The sequence below is a fragment of the Gambusia affinis genome, linkage group LG02, assembly GCF_019740435.1.
Source record: "Gambusia affinis linkage group LG02, SWU_Gaff_1.0, whole genome shotgun sequence".
NCBI lineage: Eukaryota > Metazoa > Chordata > Actinopteri > Cyprinodontiformes > Poeciliidae > Gambusia > Gambusia affinis.
This window is the reverse complement of record NC_057869.1, coordinates 23,803,914-23,829,423: the sequence shown is the minus strand read 5'-3', so window position 1 is coordinate 23,829,423 and position 25,510 is coordinate 23,803,914. Positions and strand designations below refer to the sequence as shown.

General features: G+C 42.0%; 1 protein-coding gene across 2 annotated transcripts; it reads right to left on the bottom strand.

Annotated features, from left to right (window-relative positions):
- Positions 1-1,965: 1,965 nt before the first annotated feature.
- LOC122841628 (mothers against decapentaplegic homolog 6-like) lies at positions 1,966-24,988 on the bottom strand. 2 transcript variants are annotated; one of them, XM_044135099.1, is made up of 4 exons: positions 23,517-24,986; positions 20,948-21,001; positions 20,439-20,516; positions 1,971-2,989 (listed from the first exon to the last, which is right to left on the bottom strand). In XM_044135099.1, exons 1-4 carry the CDS (start codon positions 24,244-24,246, stop codon positions 2,340-2,342), a joined length of 1,512 nt encoding a protein of 503 aa, XP_043991034.1. In that variant the 5' UTR covers positions 24,247-24,986; the 3' UTR covers positions 1,971-2,339. The 2 variants fall into 2 exon arrangements, with proteins under 2 accessions (XP_043991041.1, XP_043991034.1); XM_044135106.1 differs by lacking the exon at positions 20,439-20,516 and having other exon boundaries at positions 1,966-2,989; positions 23,517-24,988.
- Positions 24,989-25,510: the final 522 nt, after the last annotated feature.

The following is a 25,510-nucleotide window of genomic DNA, read 5'->3' as shown; positions in this document are numbered from 1 at the left end:
GATTCAGGGTCAAAACAAAAAAACGTCTGACTGCTTGTACCCAGGAAGCCTTACAGCTCCTTTTCTCCTTGGACTCATGTCCTGAGTTTTGCTTTGAGCGCCTTTTCCTGCTTACGTTACCTTTTTAATCTCGTTCTTTCTGCTCAAATGTGAGTTTCCATAAATGATTGTGTTGTCAGGATGCCATCAGGCTATGAACAGAAAGCTTTCTGCTGCAGCGGGTACGCGCCTGAGCGCCATGCTGTGGTTTGTTGTGTAATCTCTTAGTTATGCGCTTTATTTCCTTACCACTGGCACCGAGACGCCTTCCTTTCACTGTTTTCCATCGCCACCAGTGCTTTTAAAGCCAAGATGATAGTTAAAGCTTGATTATAGATTTCGAAAAAGATTTTAAATAGGACGCAATGTAAGAAGAACAGCGTTTGTTTTGTGTTTTCCTTCTAGCAGAAGAAAACATGCACGTTCCTCAGAGCCCAAATGTCTGCGAACATTTTAGCTTAACTGTAAAGTTCCTATCTGCAACACATCACGGCCGTGCCTGAAGGTCCTCGTTAAAACAAAAGCATTTTGGGATTTGTTAGCAGCCCTGTAAAGCTTTTCATGATGTGGCTTTGCTTTATAATCCACACAGTAAATGAGTTTGCATTCCTTCATTTGCTTTGCATGTGTGTGGAGTGACAGTAAGCTGCACGGTGGTTAGAACTGATTGAACCAGATAACCTATTTTTTTTTTCCCCTGTATGTTTAAAAAAACAACGAAAGAGTCTGGTTGCTTTTAGTTTGGTATGCCAACAGCGGCTGCAGAAGAGGACGTGTTAAGTGAGATAATAAGGGGAAATGTTTCTTCTTTACGTGTATAATGCTTAAAATATTGCCATGATGTGTTCGTCTCAAGTTGAACAAAAATGCAAAGCTGCATTTTCCCCTGTTTTTAGCCTTTGAGAAGATAATTTATTAAAGCTATGCTACTTAAGAGTCAAGCTTCCTTGTATTTCTTTAAGCTGTTTATGATCAATACTTCTCCAGGCTTTCCGGAGGTCTTTGTGTTTTTCTTTGCTCTTTTGATTGCTTTTATGGTAGTTTCCTGCCCAGTCCGTGTTTCTGACGATGCTTGCAGATTGTGCAGTGCACGCCTGAAGAAAAGAATGAGGAAAGTGTATAAGCGCGCGAAAAAAGAAGTGTCAAGTTTACAAAGCTGTCCACATCAGAAAAAAAAAAAAAACCTGGTGTATCTCGTGGTTGTTTCTTTCAGAAATCAGAACGAAATGCAGTAAAAATCAGAAACAAGGACCTGAGAGAGCCATCGGCTGAAAGGGAAGTGCTCTTTTAGTGGCTCTTTGGTAATCACTTAAATACTTCAGTGTCATTTTCTCTGTCAGTTGAGGGACTTTGTTGATTCAACGAAGGAATTGAGAACAAAACGTGTGTTTATTTCAGTTTTTTAAAAAAAATCTATGTTAAGTGCAGACACACCGGTGGCTTGCATCAGGTCTCTCTGTTGAACTCTGGCATGATTGGGACTTATTCTCTTCCTTAAATACATGAAATCAATGTAAAGTGATTCTGGGGGTTGGTGGGGACAACCACTTTCAGCCAGATGTGTTTCCTAATGCAACAGCAGGAGTTCAAATTTACAAAGTGATAGGGAAATAACACTGAAATATCTGATCTATCAGAAAACCTGCTAATTTTTTAGTCTGAAATTGTTTGCTTTTGGAGGACAAAAGTAAAATATAACTCTTTGACATGTGAGAAGAAAGCCATTAATAATATAAAATGTTTTAGATACTTGGTTGTGACCTTCAATTAGTTAACTGAAATAATATGAAACAGTGAAATGAGCTGAGGTAATTATCACTTCATAATAATATAATATAATATAATATAATATAATATAATATATTATAATATAATATGGGATATTTTAGCGCAGTTAAAGCTTTTGAACCACCACAGACGCAATCATTTAATACAAATACTTTATTGACAATGTGTGTGTGTGTGTGTGTGTGATGCAAATATTTTAATGGAATTGAAAAATATTGAGAACATAAACCAAGTTTGTTACTTTTACAGTTTAGGTTTGAAAAAACAAAAGACACTGAAAGGCTGTAATGCATATATAGAATCAAAGTGCATATTCTTGTTCCTTTTTATTTTAGTGTATGTTGACAATATACACATTACACTAAACATAAATAATTGCATCGTAAAAATGACTCAAGTATTTACATGTAAAATATATTTTATATAATATATAAATTTATATTAAATCTAGGTAGATTGCAATTGGGGTAGTGAGTCCGGGGGCTTCCTGTGAGTCGGGGCGTGTCGGTGTGCTATCTGTGGGTGTTGAGCAGCACCTCCAGCCAGCAGGGGCAGGAGGTGATGAACTGTCTGGAGTAGCAGGGGCCCCAACCCTTGGCGAAACTGATCCGGATGCTGTGGGGGTCCCAGGGCCCTTCCTGAGTCTCTGGCTTCACGCCGTGCTCCGTCATCCAGCTGGAACACTCATAGTCAAACACCTTGAGCGAGAAACCAGGCATCACCCTCCTCACGCTCAGCCCACGAGCGCTCGGCAGGTTGAGAGTGGGCGAGTGGACGAACACCGGGTGCTGGCTGCGGTTGTAGACCCACACGCCGTCGGCCTCGCGGCTCAGCACGATGCCGAAACCGATTTTACTGCGAATCTGTTGTACGTTGCCGCCGCCGTTCCCTCCCGATCTTCCTCCTCTTCCGTGGCTGTGGTGCCGGTAAGGGTCCGATGCGGCGTGGCTGCCCGGGTCCTCGCGGCGGCTGTGGTAGGCGTTGGCGTGGAGCTGGCCGAGGCAGAGGCCCGTGCCCTGAGGTAGGTCGTAGAAGATACTGAGTGAGGGCTCGTAGGCCGGGTACAGGCGGCCCACGCGGGTCCGCTGCTCCCAGTAGGCGACGCTGCACCAGTGAGAGCGGTGTCCGCCGGAGGTGGAGGAGCCGATGGAGGTACCAGTGTCTGACGGGAAAACAGAGACGGGAGAGAAAACGTCAGCATCATCAGGACACGGTAGCAGAGGTTTCACTGGCAAAGCTTCAGTAGCAAAGTTGGTCCATGTGTGTGTGCATATAGAAAATGTAACTCTGCTTATTTGTTTTGAATCGTGAAGAATACGAGAACCCGTTTGTTATAAAGAGTGAAAGATATAGGTCACTTAAAACAGTGGTCCCCAAATTCAGCTGTCAGGGGCCGGTGTCCTGCAGCTTGTAGAGCTGCTTCACCCAAATGAATTTCATTACTTTCTCTGCATGTCGAGTTCTGCATTAATTCATTCACTTAGGTGGAGACACTTCTCTAAAGGTAGCAGAGCCCACAGATTAAAAATATTTAAACAAAAAGCAGCATAAAAAAAAAAAATCAAAACATGGTTTTATCTTATAAGTTGACATATATTGTTTAAATATATGTCAATATTAAAAACACTTTTAACACCAAGGAATAAAGCCAGAACAAATATTCACAAATATTTCCATATTGAAACTTCTGTTTTCAATACTAATCCAGATCTGCACATTCCAGACATCCCAACACTGAGATACTATGTAATTCAATGACGAATCTAGTCTCTAGATCTCAAGTCTTTTCAATCTGCAGTATTTATCATGACCTTAAGGGGGCGACAAAACGGGGGGCAGAAAGACTGATTCATTTTCAAAGCAGGTAATTTCCTATGAGGTTTGTTTTCAACCAGCGGTTTCCTTTCCTTCAGATGTAATTAACTATACCTTGATATGTAGAACATTTATTATGTTCCAGATTAGGATCTGCCTTTCTTCTGATAGTCTAATGTATGTATGTGTGCAGAGATTCAGTAGATTCTTATCATTATTAGAAACAAGAAAAACTTTGACTACTTAACACAAAAGTCCACAAACTGATCGCCATAACTAGGTCCATCTTGGCCAGTGATCTTTCTCCTCTGCAAAACCCAAATGGCAAAATTTTGAACAACAGACTAACTGAGAGCTGGAATGTTAAAGACACGCGGTTTCCTTTTGCGTTCAGTCAAAAGTTTCACTTCAATTTGTAACCTGTCTGTCTCGATTTGAAGAAGCAGGTTTCCCCTCCGCCGTCCCCCACCTCCTCCTCTGACATCCCTCACCATCACCCTCCACATCCCGTCCTCGGGTCCAGAGGTAAAAGGGGAGATTTAGAGCGGCAGAGAGGAAAGTTGGGGGGCCGAAAGCATTCAGCTCTCTGTCAAGCTAGCATAAGCCCATGAACCCCTGACCCCCCGGCCCTCATGCTATCAGCTCACATTAACTCCCACACAGAGTGATGCCATTATTTTGCTCCAGAGACTCTATTGACACAGAGGATTTAAAGACCCATGTGCCTGTGGCCCCATTCCTTTCACATAACACCCCCTCTTCACCCGCGAAGAGCCAGATGATGGCTGCTCTCTCATTAACACGCTGCTTTTAGGTGAAACCGGGACCGAGACGGGATTGGGTTCGTTTCAGCAGGTCTGAGCGAACAACGTAGGGTCTCTTGTGAGTGTGATTGCTGGGAGACAAGGGGTCGCTGTCTCTCTCTCTCTCTCTCTCTCTCTCTCACACACACACACACACACACATGCACACGCATGCCCACGCACACACACTCATACAGGCCGAGTCTTCTGATTCAAACGGCACCAGTGCAAACACACAAACACCCCGCGCACAAAATTGCGCTTCTCATCTGAGGCCCACGTGTGTCATTAGTGAATTCCAGGCTGGCAACTCCTGCAGTCTGGAGGTTTTACAGCTCCTCCAACAAGAGAGCAGGCTGCTCAGCTAGCAGCTCTCTCACTCTTTCTCTCACACACCCACGCCCACACACACAAGGACTCGCACACACTTTTACAAGCCGCGCTCTTCCCTGTAATAAGGCAACACAAACATGTCTGGGGAAACACAGGGAGACTTTATGAGCTCATGATCAAATTAATGCCCAAAGAAAACAGAGAACAAACTGATTTTTTAAAGCTGTTTAAAAAAAAAAAAAAGAAAAAAAAAAGAAAGATGCATGCTGCAACAGGAAGTTAACAATTAGACCCCGACATGTGAAACAATTCAAAAGGTTTTGCCTAGTTTTTCAGTTTATGACTCGATAACAAGCTAAATATCTCGTTTTGCAAATGGCGCGCCTCAGGTGAGGGAGCCATTTGGGACTTCAAAGCTTCAGGATTAAAGTCACGAACGTAAAATAAATGAAGTCTTGTTTTTCTCAGAGTATTTTTGAAACCATTAAAAGTGCTCTGCATCGATAGTTTGGTGGATAATTTTCTTTTTGTTTGGTAAGAAGAACGTTGCATTACTCAGGTCCCGTTCGATGTTCGCTGGTTGTTATTTTCATTCACTTTGAACATGTTTTAAGCACAATAGAACACGAAATGAATCTAAGAAAAGCATTCAAGTCCAAGGGAAACCTTTCAGAAAGCCTGGAAATGTATTAAAACAAGCTTTAAGAGCTTGGAAACACCTTTTGCATTAAAAAAAAAAAAAAAAAAAAAAGCACGTAGAAATTAAAAGAGGCACAAAGCTTCTCCCGGTCTTCTACGGTGAGAAGTTCAAAGCTCTAAATCATGATGTGCATCAGTGTTTGACAACCCCAGAGGAACAGCAAGACATGCTTAATGTTTCTGGCACCGGCCTCTGTGTCATCACGCTCAGCCTGGCTATCATCCAACTAAAGGTATGACAAGCTCGTGTGAGAACGGCGAGGGAGGGAGGAGGAGGGGGAAGGAGGGGCGAGCGACTTCTTCAATGGAATTTTTAAAGAGGAGTTCAGACCTGAGGTTATCAGCGTATTTATGTTTGAGTGGAGGAAGTCGAGGTGGGGCAGAGGGGCGAGGAGAGGGGAAAAAGAAAAGAAAAAAGAAAGCCGTGGGTGACTGTGATGTGAGCGTGCACGCCTGCATCTGTACAACGGGGCTGGCAGCAATTACAGCGTCCTGCAAGCATTTAGGCCGACCACTATTTAAGAGCTCTGTTTACCAATTAGATAAGTAGCCTTTGTTATTTCACTTCAAAATCGCTGTCTCTTAGTGCCAATCTCACTGAGGCGTTCACTGCGCTTCACACCGGCTTCACACAAACAAATAGGGTTAATTAAATATAATAAAATGACTATAACACTGAACAGCAGTCATCTACTTAAAAGGACTGAGTAGATTTTAGAGGTTAGAGATGTTAGCATCCGAAGTTCACAAGACAGACAGTCTCCTGCCGGTTCCCCGCAGACACTTGAAATCTGGACTTCAAACATCGCAAACGCTCACCTTTCCTCCTTGATTTCCTCACATTTCTTCCACGAGGATCACAAACGAACAGGCAGAGTAAAAATTGATGTTTTAGCATCTATTTTGTGTGCAAAAAATGAAAATGAAAAGATTTTACCTTTACAAAATGGTCTTTTTTCATTTAATTCACGGTTAATTCAAAGCATTAAGAGACTACTTCTTCCAGTTTTATGTGGTTTTAATAAGACCAAAGTCGGCATGTGTCGAGCTTCCCACAGGAGTCAGTGGCGAGTCCCGCTTTCCACAATATTTTAATTGAGTACGATACAGGCAGAGCTTCCAAAATAACAACAGGGTAAACTCTGCGCTCTATATATATCACTCCACTGCTATCACCTACAATGATGAGTTCTGTCTCATTTAAAGAGTCTGTGGCATACTGGGACAAAGAAAAACAACACGAGGTTAGGACATGAAGATGAGAAGATGTGGTCCAGAGAGTGTCATGGTACTTGTGGAGCTCTGGTTCCACATCCAAGGGCTACTTCCTGCTCAGGCGAAATGGCCTAAAAACAGTCTACTGTATGTAAAACTAAAGGTACAAGGCAGTTTAAGTAATGAAAAAAGTCTTATTTATCATTTGAAATAGTTTTCTACTTTGACAGTAATGATGCATGCTTTACCGATCTGGTTACACCTCCACACCAAATCCATTGGTACGCAACACATTGAACACAGTTTGGGTTAAAACTTTGATCGTTACGCAAGTTTTGTTTTTAATTATAAGCAATTTTGTTCAATAACTCAAAGAAAAACATTTGAGTTATGAGAAATTCAACTTGGTTAATGCAGCATGGAGTCTCCAAGGCAAACATGGGTTTATATAAAGCAAATCAAAATTTGTAATACATGTTTTTCTTATTTTTTAACATATCGGTCAATAGGTTTTTGCATGTTGCTGATGACAGAATATGAAAAATACACAACCATATGAACTATTTAGATCGGTGACAGTCTAGTTTACAACGGTCCACAGATTATTTAATTCAACCCAATTGCTTTGTGAGTGAACACTTATTGGTTCAGGGTTGCCCATGTCTGTATAAAATGAAGACATCTATATTTCAACTAATTCAAAAACCAACATTTCATTTATACATATTACAGACTTATAGATTGAAAATCAGATACATATGAAAGTGGTTTAAAGGTAACCATTTTTAACCATCTGGTCAGCAAAACTCATGAACTCACTTCCAAATAGGAAAATACTTAATTTTCCTTCTCCTCTTCTCAGTGACCAGCCCATTATCGCCTCTAATTGCCTGAAGTGAAAATACTGTATTACACTGTTGTTCCATTGAGCAACGACTGTATAAATAAGGGTGGGTGTTTTCCGCGACCAAAAATATTTCTAGAAAATGTACTTTGTGCCTGTGTTTGCTTTTAAACTAAGTATTTCCTTGTCTTCAAGCAGTTGACTGAGCGCTCTCAGCAACAGGTGTGGGAGGGGGAACGGCTACTTAACACTAAATCCGGCTGAAGAAAACTTGGTTTTCTCCGACTTTCTCACTGGCACCTCATCATAAGGTCTTTTTAAAGCAGGAATCCCTGAAGGACGGAGGTTTTGAAATCATGTCAACATGGTTCATCTTCAAAAGGATTTAATTTTGAAGATCCATCTACAACAGTGTCAAACTCATTTTCATTTTTGGCCTTATCATGATCATTAATGTCCTTAAAGGGACCTTTGTGCCAGAATGTTCTGATGAAGCTCATTAACAAACTCTTAGAATATGATTAAATATTTATATCTGCATTCTTATTTAAATTAATAAGTATTAATCATTTCCCGATGATGTACTTTGACAAAAACCGGTTTCATTTGAGTGATAAAATAATATTTAAGCACACAATTGTTCTATTTAGGTGTCCTGCTAAAGTTTAGAGGCCCTCATAAGAATCTATGGCGAGCAGCATCTGGCCCTCGCGCCTCGGGTTTGACACATGTGGTCAAATATTTTGAATTTTGAAAACTAAATGTTGAACTTACTCGTTTATTTGACCTGCAGTTTTCTATCTGAATTTTTTCATCATGTCACCAACCTATAGAGGTAGAGAGTCTGGGAGGAAAACAGGGGAAAAAGAGGTGGGGGGGAGGAAAAAAAAGAGAGAGAGGTGGACCGGGTGAAAGAGGGAGAGAGAACCTGCCAAGCATAACCAGCATCCACAGAAAAAATGAAGAGAGAGAAAGAGACTGTGAGAAAGAGAGGGAGGGAGGGAAACCCTCATCTTTCATCCAGTGCCAAGGATTAGATTCCCCTCCAGTTATTAGACTCTTCCACTGTGCTGAAAGAAGTGAGAGAGGGGGAGAGAGAGGGGGCGTGCGAGGGAGTCGGGGGGGAGGGGATACAGGAGCGAAGGATAGGATTTAGCCACTGACCATTGTCATAAGCTCAGATGTTTTGTTATCATCCTATGTCGTCGTGTCTGCTGTGGAAAACTCAAAGAGTAGAAAAAACATCATGAAAAAGGGAGAGAGAAAAACTCTCCCCTGCCTGGAGAGAAATGGTAGATTCTGTGTTGTTTGAGACAACTATCATTAGAGGGCAACTTCAAACCAGCAAGCCACATTTAAGCTGGCGTCTCGACTATCTCTGCCATCAGCGAGCTGCCTTATCGCCAGACGAGGCCTTTACAGTCGAGCACAACCCAGGGTCTCACATGCATCAACACACACGCACATTCTTGCACGCTTGCTTCCACCCTCCCCCCCCCCCCCCCCCCAACTCTCTTGCTTTTCATTGCAAAGTGGGCCTAGTAATGGAACAGAATGCAACTAATGACCTTTCTGCGCTCAGAAATACACGGCGAGTCGGACGAGTTCCCTGAGCCTGGAGGACGGCCGAGCTGCAGGGAAAGTCGCTGCGCGTCCCTGTGAAATTCCTGGGCAGATCTTAGAAGCAGAAAGCTCCTCCAGAAGGAAGAGAAAAAGTGACCAGCTTCCTGCGTTTCTGCTACGACTTCAAACAACTCGCCCTGAAGGAATGCCGCGGCTTGAACGTATGCACAACTGCATCCTTGCTGTCATCTCATGTTTATCGACATCCAAAGTCAGGCGGTACTTTGGAAATTAATTCTGCAAACTCTTGTCATTTGTTCTTTTGTTGCATAGGCAAACATGCTAAACATGGGACGCCTACTCATTTAATTCAAAGACATGTCTGCTCTTGTTGAGAATCAGCAGTTCTTAAGGTGCATGCGGAGAATCTACGAATGTAGTATTGATTTTGCGCAACTAAAATGTACAAAAGATGATTTGTGGAGACCTGATTGCTGACTGAGACTAGGGGAGAGCCTGCTAGTTGACAAGTCTCCCCTCCCAACACATTCCTGGACAGGCCCTTTTCCTCAACACTTCCTCCCCCCGCTCCGAGAGTCACAAGGGTCAAGTTGACAAGTCTCTCATTGAGCCTCACGTGGTCCCACTATATGGCCTTCACTCCTCACAACACAATTACACTCACTTATTGGTGGAATACATCCATTTGTTCCGCTGTGAATGAGGAATTATGAAATTCCTCCGCAAACGTTATTTGGATAAACAATCCGGCGGACCGAAAGACGCAAGGCGCAACGCCGATGCGCCAGGAGGCGCAGGTCCAAACGAACTTTTAAACATGTTTTTACCACCGGCCCTAAAGCAAACATTTGACCTTTTGAGATGTTTTTAAGAGGACTAAAAACTGTTAATGTGCTTTTTAGACGAATAAGTTCCGAAGCGGTGATAAAAGGGTCATTAACCTTTTTGCTCAAATACTTTGCTGCATTCATAGATTTTTTTTTTCCGGGGGGGGGGAGCAGGAGGTTAGAGGGGTTTATAAACTCAGAGTCTGTCGACATCTGCAAAGAATCTTTAGGTTCTGCAGCATGGCAGGCTTCCATTAAAAGCCAAATTGCGAGTTGGCAAAAACTCTGAGGGAAAGCCACAGCCAGTCCTGTAATTTAAACCTTATTTTAAATGGTGATTGCCTGACAACATGGACCCAAGGAGAGGGAGGAGAAATGCGACTCACAAAGACGTAAAGAGGGAGGACAAGAGAGGCGAAGGCAGCAAAGGAGAGTGGGCAGCTGACAGCAGCAATAAATATTCTGTGCTTCATATGGCAAATGTGCCGATCAGAAGAAATAAAACGAAAACAGGTCAAACTAATAGAGAACTGGACTTAAATAAGAGAACTTGGCAATAAATGGGTCAGTACAAGACAAACACAGAGTGTGTTGAATGTTGTATTTCCTGCTGTGAATTAACAATAAAAGCCTGTTTTTCTTTTTTGATCTCGGGCTGCTGTCACATCGTTTCCCATCTTCCGATGTATTGAAAATAAAATAAAGGGCGGCCTCGGCGAAACATCGAACGCTCGGTTTCTGTGTGCTCCAACTTTGAATGGTGTTCTTCTGCTAGGATCAAATGTGTGGAATTTCTTCTGGGTTTTTTTTCTGCCTTTATAAGAATATTTTTGCTGAGATGTCGCTGTCACATTTTAGTTATTTTTCCATACAGAAGGATGACCAGAAATGTCACATGTTCTAATAATAATTAGACCAATGAATCAGATGGTTGGCCATCTTGTGAGTTTCATTTTGAGTTTTAGGTATCCAGCATGCCGAGGTAAGTGAAGCATTGACACTGTGTAGATGTCATAAGTAATATTGTTATTGGATACCCGCTGCATTATAGAAGTCCTAGTTGCGTCTAATCAGACTACACGTGTTGGCATAAGCTGTCGTATTCATAGACTTTGTCCCTCAAGTCATGATCAGACTGTGAAAGCAGAGCTAAACGGACAGTGAGTTGATGCTGTGAACGCTGATTCCTGTAGGACCTCGTGTCTTCCTATGCCATTGAACAGACAATAGTGCGATGGAATGCAACTAAATCTGTTTTTCTCAATGGGGATAAATGCTGTAAGATTTAAACGGCATTACAACCTCAAATGGCTTGATCCATTCACATTTTACTGTGTGAGAGTAGCAGTAGAGGCAAAAACACGAGAAATCAAATGGCAATAGTACCATCCTCCTCTTCCTCTGACTTGCCCTGCTTTTCATTTATGTAAAGGAATCTGATAATGCTGGCGTCTTGTCTGAGTGGGCAGCATTATCACATTTCTGGGGAAGTTCTGATTGCAATCTCACTGTGTTTGACCAAATAACATTTGTGCTCTGTTTTCAGTGCTGGAAAAATCGGAACCACATGTATTAACGCTTGTGCCGGCCCACATTTTGGCATATTTTTTGCTTTCAGAACAACTGTAGACAGCAGAACAAAATAGAGAGAAGCTTATTTACTTTCTATCAGTTCATCTTCCTATTACGAGAAGTGTATAGCATCTAAAGGTAAAGGAGAGAAGAACTTTGACTAAGCTCCCATCATAATCAGTGACGATGCTGCAACCTCTCCTCTGTTCGCTCTCTGATTGGACATCCAAGGCTGCAGAAGTCTGTGGTTATGTTTGTCCTCAACACTGTGACTGCAATAAAACATTTGCAATAAGAAACAGATAAGACCTCTTTGTCACGCAAACTGTTCATCACGCTCAAACTTGTAGGAAGGTGACTGAGCTGTGACTGAACGCCACTTGATTTAAGACCTCAAACTTTAAACATCGTGGTTACTGCCAGAGGTACAAGAAAAAGACGTGAGATTTATCTGGGTAAATCTCTCCAATAGCCAAATGACTTAAGTTACTCAAATTAGAGAATGATGACGCCACCCCAACCAGTTCAATGGTTGCCAGAGAAACTTGGAGACGATAAACTAACCTGATCAGTGGCATGATGAGGTAGGTACATTAAACATCATTAAGGCTTCTTCTATCAATTTTTTGTTACTGTCACAGTTGTAGCTCTTCTTGATCCAGGCCTTGTGCATCAATCACACCGCAGGACTTGATGCTCAATTTCAATTACTTGCTTAAACCCTTTTTCTTTTTTATGGTCATTCATACGACTGATTGAATTAGACCACAGTGAGACTTCTGTTACGACACCAAAGTGACCCGCAAGTGCAGAAGAAGAACTTGAACGTCACACAGCAGCGCTTCATTCACAGAAGTAGCGACGGATGCTGCCATCTATGGATCGATTTTAACGTTTACCCAGTAATGAGAGAAGTATTGTCACAAGATCATAACAAGGTAGAGGAAGCTAAGAAAAAGGAAGAACAAAACATAGAAATGACCTTTTATGGATCATTCACTGTGGTACACTGTGGTTATGGAAATACTAAGCAACATGTTAAATTATGCTCCTCTGGTACTTAGGAGCTAAATATACCCCAGACCATCACACCCCCGCCACCAACCAGAACCGTTTGGGTTATTGTAGGACGCCTTAATTCTTCCCTGTTACTTATGCCTGATTCTGACCTTCTGACCTGATATCACAACTCATCAAACCATGCAACATTTTTCCAGATTGTTTTTGACTAATTTGTAAATTTTAGCCTGTGTTTGCTGGTCTTCTGCTCCAAGATTTGTGCTGGTTGCTGAACGATGATATTCCACGTGCCTTGGCTGAAGCAAGTTATTTGCGTCACTGTTGTCTTTCAACCTCCAACGAGTCTCCCCGTTCTTCTCTGACCTCTGACGTTAACAAACTAATTATCCACACAACTGTTGCTCACCGGATATTTTCTCTGTTTTGGACTGTTTTCTGAAAACCCAAGACGGCTGTGTGTGAATATCCTAGTAGATCAATATTTAGTAAAATCCTCAGACCAGCCCGTCTGGCACCAACAACCAACCGATGTGCACAGTCTCCTAAATCCATTTTCTTTCCTGTTCTAGTCCTGGAATTGCACTTGAGCTGGTTTTGTTTACCCCAATTTGATGCCTAAATACACTGAATTGCTGTCATGCGTTTGGCGAGTTCACCGCTTGTGGAATGAAGCAATAAACAGGTGTACCCAATAAAGTGGCAGCAAAATGCCTCATTGTCATGCAAAGTGTAAATGTGACCAAGCATTGCATTTAAAACAGTCTTTTACAATGTTAATACTTTTACCACACAGTGCAACGCCAGGCGGAGAATGCGGATACACACGCCAAAACAATTAGAATGACATTAATAAAATATTAACCTTATAAATGCGGGGTTTACATTTATAATGTTAAATCTAAAGCAAACACTTCTGCCCACCTTCGCCTTCAACTTCTTTGTTTCTCAGAAAAATTTGAATCCAAACCCAAATTGGAAGTATTTTTAGACTTATATACTTATATACAATAACAACCGTTTTGATCTCGAGTACTGAGTCCTTTGCGATCGGATAGCAAAAATTTATGACTAAATTATGTGATTTGTCTCAAAATCATTGGACGTTTCACACACTTCACCTGAGGATCTTCATATTAGAAAAATAAGTAGCAGGGGAAGATGCAGAGTGTAGTTAACAAGTTTCCCCAAGGATTTGCTTCTTGTTTCCCACTTAACAGTTCACAATATTATTCTGAAATTCGATATTTAATAGATCAAATCTGGCAAGACGTAAAAAGAAAGTTAAGTATCTCTTAAAACTGCCATTATGTTTTCTAGCAAGCTAGAAAACATAATAACAAGCTAGAAAACAATGGACATGTGTGGAAGAGGGTGCTAGGTTCACATGAACAAATTAAAAAAAGATATCTGAAAATAAACTTCGCTTTGGAAACTGTAAAAAGTAATGCTTTCTGGATGTGAAGGGAAACGCAGCAGAAAAAAAAATCACATGTTGCCAAATTCCCTCATACAGGAATGCAAACAGGGCTTTGATAAACTGTTGGCAGTGCCTAAGCACAAGTATTAAAAGGTTAGCATAGTTAACTTTTTAACTATGCAAATGAAATCAAAATCTTGGTGCCTGGCTGTACATATAAAACTGTTGGTGAGGAAAATGCGACATTGCTAATTTTGGAGTAAATTGTGTGCCGCATCCTCGGTTGTGTTTGTCCTTCCTTTAGAGTAAAAGTACAGTGATTGAAAATATTTGAGGAAATGGCAAATGGTTAATGGTCCAGTGCTTGTTGTTAAATTCCACGGCCTAATGCATCTCAGTCAGGCATAAGACCAAGTGTTGTACGCCTGCCAGAAAACAGTTTGGAGGTTCATCGACAAACGATTCTCCCTGGAAACACCAACGCGTTGATTCCCTTCTACGTCTTAAGATCCTGAATTACTCTTTAATCAGATTTCCTTTAATGTGTCTTAAAGTTCTGTCAGCCATGTTTTTTTAAAATCACAAGCCTCAGTAGATAATTTACAGAACCTTGTTTAACTACGTTCACCTTCACTGACCCGGAGAGCTTCACACTTACTGAACCAAACTCTTGAGCGCAGCTCAGCTTCAGTCAAACTCCCAAACCCGCCCTCGACCAGGAATGTCAGGGCAGTTTAGTGTGTTTCTTAAGAGTTAATGCAGTGTGTTCATACATATATCTGATGTCACTCTCCAGAGTCAGGCCCCCAAACCCCCCTACCATGCCTCTTTCACTTCAAGGCCCCGCTCCGAACCCCACCCTCCCCATTTCCCAACATTCCTGGGCCGTGCCACATCAGTCAAAGGCCCAATTCATGGGGTTAATGCTGCAGTGAGTGCAGACAGGGCTTCGAGACAGGATGTTTGGCTGATACCTCGCTCTGCTAAAGCAAACAAGCCCCCAAAATATGATTACCGAGGGCAGACTGGGAGCAGCACTCCAGCCTCACTTCAGTTCATCCAGGCCACACTAATGTCCTCTAAGTATCATAGCTTTACTTGTTTCCACATGTTGAACAACCCAAACCTGATGGCGAACCTGAAGGTGGATCAGTCTGAAGCTTATGAGGACAGGGGGAAGATGTCAGAGACCTCGCATTTCTCTTTTAGGTTGTAGACCGCTTTGAAAAACTGATCCCATGTTGATGCAATGATCTATTTCTGTTTACATCTGTAGCCTGTGCAAGGTAATTAAAATATAAAAAAATTTAATGTTATTCTACACTCATAAATACAGCGTTGTAAATATTAGTTGTCATTTCTTCAACACCTGGATTGAATCATTAGACAGAAGGGTGGCCCAAAACATTTTTATTTTATATTTCAAAGTGAATCACAGCCAAGGTTGATTCCACAAAATATAAAAGAAACCTCTCCAAATCCTAACTTGACCGTGTGCTTTAAAGTCTACAAACCCTTGCCTGAGTCATTTAAGATGTATTATGTCAATAAACGCAACAAATGGGCAAGAAACGCTGCAAACATAGGACACAGCCAACACTGAACTCGTTTTTTTTTAAAAAGGAGGTCTTAATAAGACATTTCTGAGGAACTCCACACAGAAACCTGTGGGGTTTTTGGCCGGATATGGATGCAAGTGCAGCTCCTTTTGTGGATTGGTCCCACTGGATTTGACGCACTGGAAGCACTAAACACAGAGGACTTTCAGGCTACCACCTTGAGATTGAAACTTTGCTAAATGCAACAGCAAAAAACAACTCAAACATAAAAAAACAAAAACAAACAAAAAAAAAAAAAACTCAATAACATAAAATAAATATTTATATGTTTAGAAATGGAGACAAAAAAGACAACAAATTGTTTATAGTAAGACTATGTACAATTAAACAACAGAGCTGAATCTTATTTCCCACTTGCTCCAATTTGCAAGCTAACGTTAGCACCGCTGAACAGCTAGCTGCTGCAGGATGCTGTCTTACTTAGAGACTTGCTATGCTTTATATTTCCTTGTGTGATGGTAATGTTACAATGAATCCAGTGTTTGCCCATGTATACAAAGCAGTGAAAGAGATTATACAGTGATATAGGTGGCAGAACTAGTAAATATTCTTACATGGAAGTAAATAATGTGTTCAAGGGGTTTATTTCTGTGCCATTTACTCATCATAACTAGTTGCACAGGCATCACCTCACATTCCAAGTGACTTATCTAATCACAATCCTGCTCACAAGTTTCAACTTCAACAGCCAACATGGCTGACTTACACTTAGAAAGAGGCGATAAAGGCGATAATAAACTACTTTTTTACACAACCTCAAGCTGAAAACCTGTTGGTGAAACGCCTAATACTTAGAGTATTGGCAACTAAACATACTTTTCACCTTGTCTTATATATCTTCATGCAAAAGAAGGGTAAATGACCATCCGAATTGATACTCCACAAGGATAAATATGTTAGATAATGAATGGATGGATGGATGTGCATTCATGTGGCACTTATATTGAGAAAATTGGGCTCAATTTTACATCAAAGAGGAAACACGTTCTGATGAATTTAGCATGTCAAACCTACTAATAATAAATTACAGTAGTAATGGAAATGGCTTATTTATGACACTTTATGATTCTCTGATTAATGTGAGCCACTGCACTAGCCATCATACATGAGTTTTATTTTCTTTTTGACATAATATTTGGCATTTACCACGAACCATATTCACCTTTTCAGTGAACAGTCGTGCCAAATGGAAGGATTTCACAAACAATGCTTGAGATTATTGTAAGTCTAACAATTTTCCTCCCTCAATTCGGTAATTTGCATACCACATCAAAAGAGACTCTAAATTCAAATACAGGAGACAGGCATTGTAATTTGAGAAACGGCAACAGAAGCCTTTTTAAACACAGCCCAACGCCCAGGAGGCAAGCGGCTCTCGCCCAGACGTCCACGGTGAAGGTGAAAGAGCTCCTCCATTCATCCCGCCCGGCTCATTGCGTGGTGGGAGAACGTGTGTGAGAGTGTGTGTGAGGGTTTTGTTCCGATAGGGCCCCTATGCGAGCACACTGAGACGATCTTATCACCGAGTCAGACAGAAATTCCTCGCCTTCTCCGCCCCGTCACACAAACACACATGCTCACACACAAACTGAAAACAAGCAGCTGAATCACGCATTTCGCTGGGAGTCGCACGCAGACGACCCGCGCAGATATGAACATACTAAACTTCCAATTTTTCCCTTGTCATAGCAGGCCTGTGGTTTAAAGGGAACGTTAACTGATCGAACGATAAAGGAGGCAAGGGCAAAGGTATGTATGAACCACGCCCTGCTGTGCCTTTTTTTAAGGCTAAGCTGGCTGATTTTAAAGGTATAAAACAGATGCCGAGGTGCCACAAGCACTTATTCAAAGCTTGTTTTTGTTCTAAGAAAATATCTTAGACTTAAGGTGACACACATGAGGAATACCTCCACGAAAAACGATTCAGTAACTCTCTCGAAGCATTTGTCTGAGATTAAGGCTTTTGTTAAAATAGCGACAGTCATCTCGTCCATGCATGTTAGTTTCATGTATTTCCTGTTATTTGACCGGCTCTGGCTCCTAATAAGATTCATACAGCCTGTCAAAGGGAACAACAAAAGACACATGCAGATTTCTTGGCTGCCTCTGTTTAACTAAGTCTCGCTCCTACTTACACTCTTGGCTTGATTTCTGGTTCTTGGCTCCAGTATTCTGGTGTGGGGGTCAGCGGTTCAGAGACCACACACACACACACACACACACACACACCTACACACACACACGCAGGGACAGATGGAATACAAGCACCATGTCTTGTCTAAAACATAATTTATATCCATTTTAGTTTCAACATCCTGGTGGGGTTGTGCCTTTTCCAACTAATCCATCTGAAGAAATCTTAAAATCACAATCTGAAGCTGGACTTGTTCATTCTGACGGTACAGATTTAGGGCTGCTCTCAGTGTATTCCCACTTTTCCTTTTTTATTTAAATGTGCCTCGGACATCAACAAGAAGAGACTGTTTAAGACTGAATGTCAACACTGTTGCTCAATCTTATGTTGTTGTTGTTGCAGTCGCTTCTGTCAGGCTGCCACAGGACAACTGTGCCTACAATCCTGTAGCTTGCTACCATCAGCGTGTGAATGGCTGTGTGAGTGGATGAATGACTGAACGTAGTCTAAAGCACTTTGGAGTCCTCTGAACTTGATAAAGCGCTTCACAAATACGAGCCATTTACAATTTAGTGTTAACGGGTTCTGGTCATTTCACGCTACTTTTATGGTTTTAATCGCTTTATACACAACTTATGATGACTTTGTGTAAATTTGCACCCACCAGTCGGATGTTTCAAATCAGTTCTAACAACCAAGTGATACTAAGACATTTTTTATGAGCTGCAATGGTCTGCTGTAAGAAAATGTGGTTATGTTACTCCAAAGCACAGCCTTATGACTGAGCAGAAGATTTGTTTTGTTTAGTCATAATCTTCCAAATGTCAAAAGAGTTTAATGGCCCAAATGGAAATCCAAACGAATCTGAATTGGAGGGAAGATAAAGTCTTCAAAAGAAAATATGCAAAGAAATTCCAATTATTTTCTTCTCGATAATTCGTAAAAATACTTAACTACAACAAAAAAATAAGCTGATAAAAACACCTGGGCTACATGGACATAATGAAATGGTTTGTTCATTCTTACGAAACTAAAGTTCAAAGGCAATGCATGGGTGTGAAAAGACATTATGAACTGGCAAAGTGGAGAAACTCAATGAATAAACCAGTAATATATCTCGCTTTGCACAATCAGACAGTCTAGAAAAAAGTAGATTTTAAATGATGTATTTTGGTTCTTTACTACCAGCAGCAAGCAACAGACAAACATCTTACATTTATTTAGCTACATATGTGGAAAATAACCAAATATTTCAACTGACTTTTAAAAACAAATATGACTTTAGCATTAAAAGTGTGATTCACCAAGACGTAGTAGCTGAAACTTTTGCAAGATCAGCTGAAGGACGATGCAACTCTCAGGTCCTGTTTCAAGTTTCTGCATGACTGTTTGTCCTAACTCTTAAAGACACACCATGTGCACACTGTTCATTTTCGGCAGATAGTCATTTAGTTCACTTCTTCTTCGGTGTTCATGGTTGCTCTGCGCTACAAGCTGCAACCAACATCTACAGGTAAAAAAATGTTTTTTATTTTTAAAAATAAATTTAGAGGACACTTAGCCATGGCCACTTTTAGAAGGCATTGCTGCTTAACAGGAAACTTTAAATAAATTGGGAGTGATTTAAAACTTGTCCAGACTGTACAGGATTTAAGTTAAAACTTAAAAATTGATATCTTATTAGAGGCGTTGAATCTCAATGTACTTTTCACGCAGAAACTCCCCCAACAAAACTGTTGATGCAGAAAAAAAAAACTTTTGACGTTTGAACTTCTATACCTAACCAAATGAAAAGACCTCCCTCTGACTGTCCTTCAGACGGCCGCGCCGCGCCGTGTCGTCACGGCACGGCGCATGCTTTCTAGGTGCCCATTCACCTTTCAACACCGTCCACAAGTGAGCCCAGGGAGGCTTGATTGAGTGGGTTTGTGGGTTTCTTCTAACGCTACAAGGACCTCTCCACCCGACCCCAGCAAGTAAACAAATAAAGCTCCAGTTTCATCATCTAGAGGGGGCTGTTTCCTGTCCCAACTCAGTCCTCAGCTACCACCCCCCTCCACCCATCTTCTTTCCACATATACTCTCGCACACAAAACTCTACACCGCCGCCTCATCAGAGCGGCTCGGCTCCCCCCTTCAATACCGCCCCCAAAGTGCCAGCCTCTTTCCACTGCTCAATTGCAGAGAGGAATGAAGGGATTTGAGGGAAGAAAGAGGGAAAGGGGGGGATGGGTGGCTAGAGAGGCAAAAGGGATAGGGAGTATGCACGGGGATCTTGTTGCAGCTTCGTCCCGGTGAAATATTTTGCCGTGGAGAAAGCGTAGACGAGGAAGGAGAGAGAGAGAGAAATGCTACACTGCTGCGGCATCTAGATAGTGAGACCCCCAGACCCCTACCAAGCCCTCCATGCCACTCTCACAATAGGAGCTTTATGCAGTGGGGCTTTTGGGTTGTCCCTGCAGCCTTTGAAGATAAGGGGGGGACAGCACAACACGATAACGCCAGTAAATACAATTTACCCCCTTGTGCAAACATCCAGGAAGGGGGCATGTTATGTACGTTTGCATTAATGAGTGTGTGCGTCTGTCGTCTGCAACACAACAGAAACTTTTCTTTGCCGCACTGTGAGGAAAACCTCAGCAAAGATGTAACTTTTGGCATCGAAAACATCCCCTTCAACCAAATGCGTCCAAATATTTCTGAGGGGGGAAAAAATGCAGGTGACTCACCTGTGTAGTCTCTTGGCATAATGTGGGGCGGACTGGGAAGGAGGGGGGCTGCAGTTTCAGTGTAAGACAGAGCTGAGTCTGTTGTGTTTACGAAAAAAAAAAAAAAAGAAACATGAGATCCAGATTATTTTTCTTTCCTGTAACATTTTTAAGAGTAAAAAAGTGCCAGGAGGTAAACGCTCTCCTGGAAATAGTTTTTATTGTCTGCAGTGACAAAAATAAATTAAGAAACAATGCAGGTATGTATGGTAAAATATCGCATATTCCCAAACATTGAGCTAATTGACATATTTTTAGGTTTAGCCCTCTGTGGGATTGCATCGAGAGTTTCCCGGAGAGCAAACTATTCTTGCTCAAACCATCTCTCCTCTTAATAACTGGGTGTCACTTTCAACGGCTGCAGCTTTTCAACAGTAATCCGTGTTTCCACACTACAAATATGGCGGTGACAACACGTTGCTGCTAGTTCACCAGTTTGCTGTGTGGTAGGCCATTTTCACCAAACTTACCCAGTAGCTTGTGTTCGTCTGAACGGGACTGAGAATATGGAGGAGGAGGTGATTCTGAAAACACAACAAAGAAATGGAGTTATGGTACACAGACACTGTCAAATAGACGTAAAAATGTATTCATTTACAGTGAAGAAAAGGTCAGCAGTGCAGCTACCCAACCATTTCAGGGGTGGAATTGTGTATAACTTGAATATTTAGAGGTACTTAAAGGAAATTTTGGTACAATTATTTGCATAGCTCAAGCAAAGAAGTGAACTGTAAAGAAGAGCTAATGGGCACTTTCACACAAAAAAAAACCCATGAGCAATTCAAGTACACTGGTCTTTTTCTTAAGCAAACTATTCAAAAGAGAAATATATGAGGGAAAATTAGTAAAACTCCCAGCACAAACTGAACTGAACCAGATTCAACAGAGAAAATACGCTTCTAGGAATAACTGCTTCTAGACAAATAATCTTAGCAACCAAGCTAGCTGCTATTAGCAATGCGAGTTAACAACATACATTTCTGCTTTAAGTTCCTCAAAGCACTACAGAAACATGTTCACTAGATAAAGTAGTATCATGCTGTTTGTGTGAAAGGCTTTTTTAAGATATGACAACTTATTACTGCAGCTTTTACTGAGCTTTATCTGAAAGGCGGCCATATTAGAGTTTTTTGTTTTGCTTGGTGAAAAACCATACCTTCACACTCTCTATCACGGCTTTTAGGGACTTTTGTCCCCCCTGTATTCCTCAACTTCAAACATTATACTATCACCAGCTGAGATACTGAGAGCAAAACTGAAATGCACAAACAAACAATATCCTCCAATAAATCAAGGAGAACCAACAGCTGGGATTTTTTTTTTCGGCTTCTTCTTTGTTTTTCTTGTGTTTTCATGATATGCCACAGCAAACTGAAAAGTCCAACATTTTAAAGACTGCAGGTCAATTTTCCCTTCTGCCGATTCACATCCTCACTACATTCCTACTTACTTACTTTCATTTCTTTCGACTTCAATACGTGTAAAGAACTTTTAGGGCCCGTACTTAAACCAAGGCAGAGGAGTGTATTTTTGGTCCATGAATAATGGATGAAATGCCATAAAATGTTCAAATCTCATCAATAATTTAATTTGTTTGCATATGATTATTGCATCTTACAATTGCATTACATTTGATTCCAACTTATTAGGGTTGAAATTCCCATTTAGGCCCGTGTTGACCCTTGTGAAATGCTGGTAGGTACAACTCACTGGAATCACATGACTGCACTTCCTAACAGCAGGCAAACATCACAGTATAGAAAACTGCTTTAAATGATCTGTTGTGCAAAACAACCAGAACTGCAAAGGATCAAACGACAATCACCAGCTTACACATTTTCAAGATTGTGATACTTGAAAATGACTAAGGTAGCATACTTTTAAAAAGAAACGTGTCCTAAAACTGATCTTTACTTTCAATGTCTTCAACCCTATATGCTAAAAGCTAAAAGCAAGACTTTCATTTTCTATTTGTTTTTTCCTATTACACATCAAAATCTTTATGTCTTATTGTTTTTAACCAGACACGATTCAATCGCATTTATTGCTGTGCTTTCCCTGCATTTATCTCTTTTACTACTGCACAGCGAACATTTTTATACCATTCAGACTCTCTCAAAGGAAGTTCGGAAATCATAAGTAAAATAGCTGCTGTTGCTGGGAGAGTCCCTTCAGTACAAAGTGGACCTGGGTTTGTGGCTGCGGCCCCTTTAAGAGCAGAGCCAGTAATTGCTGGAGTCCTCAGTCTGTCAGATACCCAGCGAGTCAGTCTGGCGCCAGGGCTATGCAAACTGTATATTATCGGCACTCCTTCACCTAAATAACAAGAGGAGGACCTCCTTGTCAAAGCAAAAAGAGCCGAAGTGCAACCTGAGAGCGAGCGCTGGGACTGTGTAGGAAGCAGGCAAAGTTTAAAAAAAAAAAAAAAGGAAAAGAAAAAAAAAGTAGTTTAGAAATGTGTTTGGGGTGTCCAGAGGAGCCCCAGTAAAAGCTGAGAGATTAAAAGTTAGTTTTTTATTATACGAAAAGCAATAAAACATAAGAGAAAGTGTAACTTCTGACATTTCTCCAATTTTAAAAAAATTTAATAAAAAAATAACAACATGATTGGATTAAACCCTTTAGAAATATTTGCTGGCAATAACTCGATTGTTATTATTATTTTTTCTCTCTTGACTGACACTTCAAACAATAACTCCTGCAGGCCGCAGGCAAACAAAGCTCATTTGTTGGAAATACCCATTTAATTTATACAATCGTTTATACTCTGAGTCATCATAAGTCTTCAAGTGGATTAAAGTATAATTAAATTTGTGAAATCCCTTTCACAATCAACTTTATTTTCATGTTTTTTTAACCAGGACCTCCACCTAGAGTTGCACCTGCGGGGCGACTCACGGAGACCTCTCTGATCCGTGATGCCTGAATATGTTTGCTGCTGTTTGATCATTTGCAACCTGTCTTTTTGATCCACTTACCTCCCCCCCTCCCCCCACCACCATGTGAATACACCTCCCCCAGTTTTGGTGTCCTCCTCACCTGGCCCGCACAGCCGGCTGTAGTGATAGGGGTTGCAGCACACCTTTGCGCTGTCTCCGGAGCCGAAGCTCTGGCAGTGGCACAGAGCCTTGAGTCGGGCTGACAGCGGCAGGTCGCTCCAGCGAAACAGCCGACACAACAGATACTGGGGGGGGACTTGGTGTCCGCCGAGCCGCAGCTCGGTTCTCGGCACGGTGACGCACTCGCCTGGCTCCCCTCCTTTGGTCTCCACAGCTTTCACCAGAGCATCAAGAGATCTGTCTTTGAGTCTTTTCAAAAAAGCGTGAGCGGTACTCGCTAAGTCCTCCTCGAGCCCGGTGTGAATGGGTGCGCACTGGCAGGGGATCCCCGCGTCTTTCCTCAGGGCCCAGTAGGAGCTCCGTGGTCTAAGATCCCACTCCCCAAACAAACAGCACGTCACAGTCCTCCCGTCGCCCTCCTGCTCCGGCAAGGGGCTCCTGCGCCCCGCGACGCACATGACACCCCGGTCGTCGTCGGATTGCTCCTCTTCGTCCCTCTCAATGGTCTCCGTCATGTCTCCAGCCTCTGCTGAGAGTCCCGGCGCCGCGTCACTGCGTGTCACCGACCTCTGCTCGTGTCTGTGGAGCCTTCCCGAGTGACCGTGCCGTCCCGCCTCGCCTCGTCTGCCTCCATCCCGCCCGTCGCTCTCGGTGACCAGACGGCTTCTCCAGAGTCGCCGAACAAGACCGGAGCGTTTCGACTTGAACATACGACAAACCTAGACAGTTTTGGATGAGTCCTGTCGGTCCCGTCCGCCTCTCCGGAGATGCCGCATCGATTTACGTTTGCTTCCAAAGACGGGGAGTTGGACCACGGTGCGCACCACTTGCGCAGCCGGTGGTCGCGGTTTCCCTGCTCTCCTGCAGCATCCGAAAGTTCAACTCAGACGCTGAACATCATCGGCTTTCCGAAGAAGGCTTCACACAGACACTGCAGTCAACTGCTGTCGCCGCTCCAATTAAGCCAAAACTTTCGCCAGCCGCCCGACAAAACCTTCAACTCTCCAACTCTCGGGTGATCTAGCGCACAGTCCCCAAAACATAGTCAGACAGCATCAGTTTACATCAGTCACAAACACCTTCAGAAACAAGCACCCAAAGTTTTCTAGAGTTTTGCATTGAGTTGCAAAAACATTACAATCATAAAATTAAATAAAAAGAATAAATAAAAAAGCTCTCCTCCTTCACTCCTTAAAAAAATCCTCACAGCCCTGGAAATCCCGTTCCTAAAAGTCGCCGGACGCCGCAACTTCTTTGCCACTGTCCCGGGATACCGCAGAGACGTCCGGGCGCTCCGGTGCCAAACTACCGGACGGGTTCCGTGCAGAAAAGTTGGTTCTAAGAGAGCTTGAATTACTCCACTCTCCACTCCCCTGCAAGTCTTTTTCGGACGTAGACTCATGCACACACACACACAGACACACACGCACGCACACGCAAGGACACACACAAACACACTCGAGCACAAACGTGCTGCTGCGCATAGCCAGTAATCAAGTCCGACGGAATGAAGGCAAGTTCTCTCGGTTTTATTTTCAAAGTAAAGCGGTTTAAAGAACAATCGTCAAAAATATTTCGGGAGGATTTTTTTCTAATAGGTTTACCACGTAATCCACTGAAACAACAAACTTAAAAAAAAGAAAAGAAAGAAAATAGAGAAGAGCTAGTAGAAATATAAATATATTTCCCTTTACACTATACAGTCCTCATTTCACCTTAACCTTTATTCCTTGTCTCTGTTCTAAGGGACAGAGCAGCCCACTTGCTGTGACAAATATGTAGGTCAAACATATCTTTGACTGATGCATCAAGTAAATAAGTCTATATAGGCCCCATAAGGGCTGTCCTGAGGGCAAAGAGTTGCTACTAATTGGGCCCAGACATCCTGTGCTGGAACTACATACAAACAACTAAACACCAAATATGAATACATAAATACAGGTAAAACCATTTGGGCACTCCCAAACTCCCCAA

Coding starts and splice junctions, on each gene's coding strand:
- LOC122841628 (XM_044135099.1), bottom strand. CDS start 24,246: ATGTTCAAGTCGAAACGCTCCGGTCTTGTTCGGCGACTCTGGAGAAGC. Junction 20,517..20,947: donor AGACGAACACAAGCTACTGG/GTAAGTTTGGTG, acceptor TAAACACAACAG/ACTCAGCTCTGTCTTACACT. Junction 2,990..20,438: donor TATGCCAAGAGACTACACAG/GTGAGTCACCTG, acceptor TTTTCCCGTCAG/ACACTGGTACCTCCATCGGC.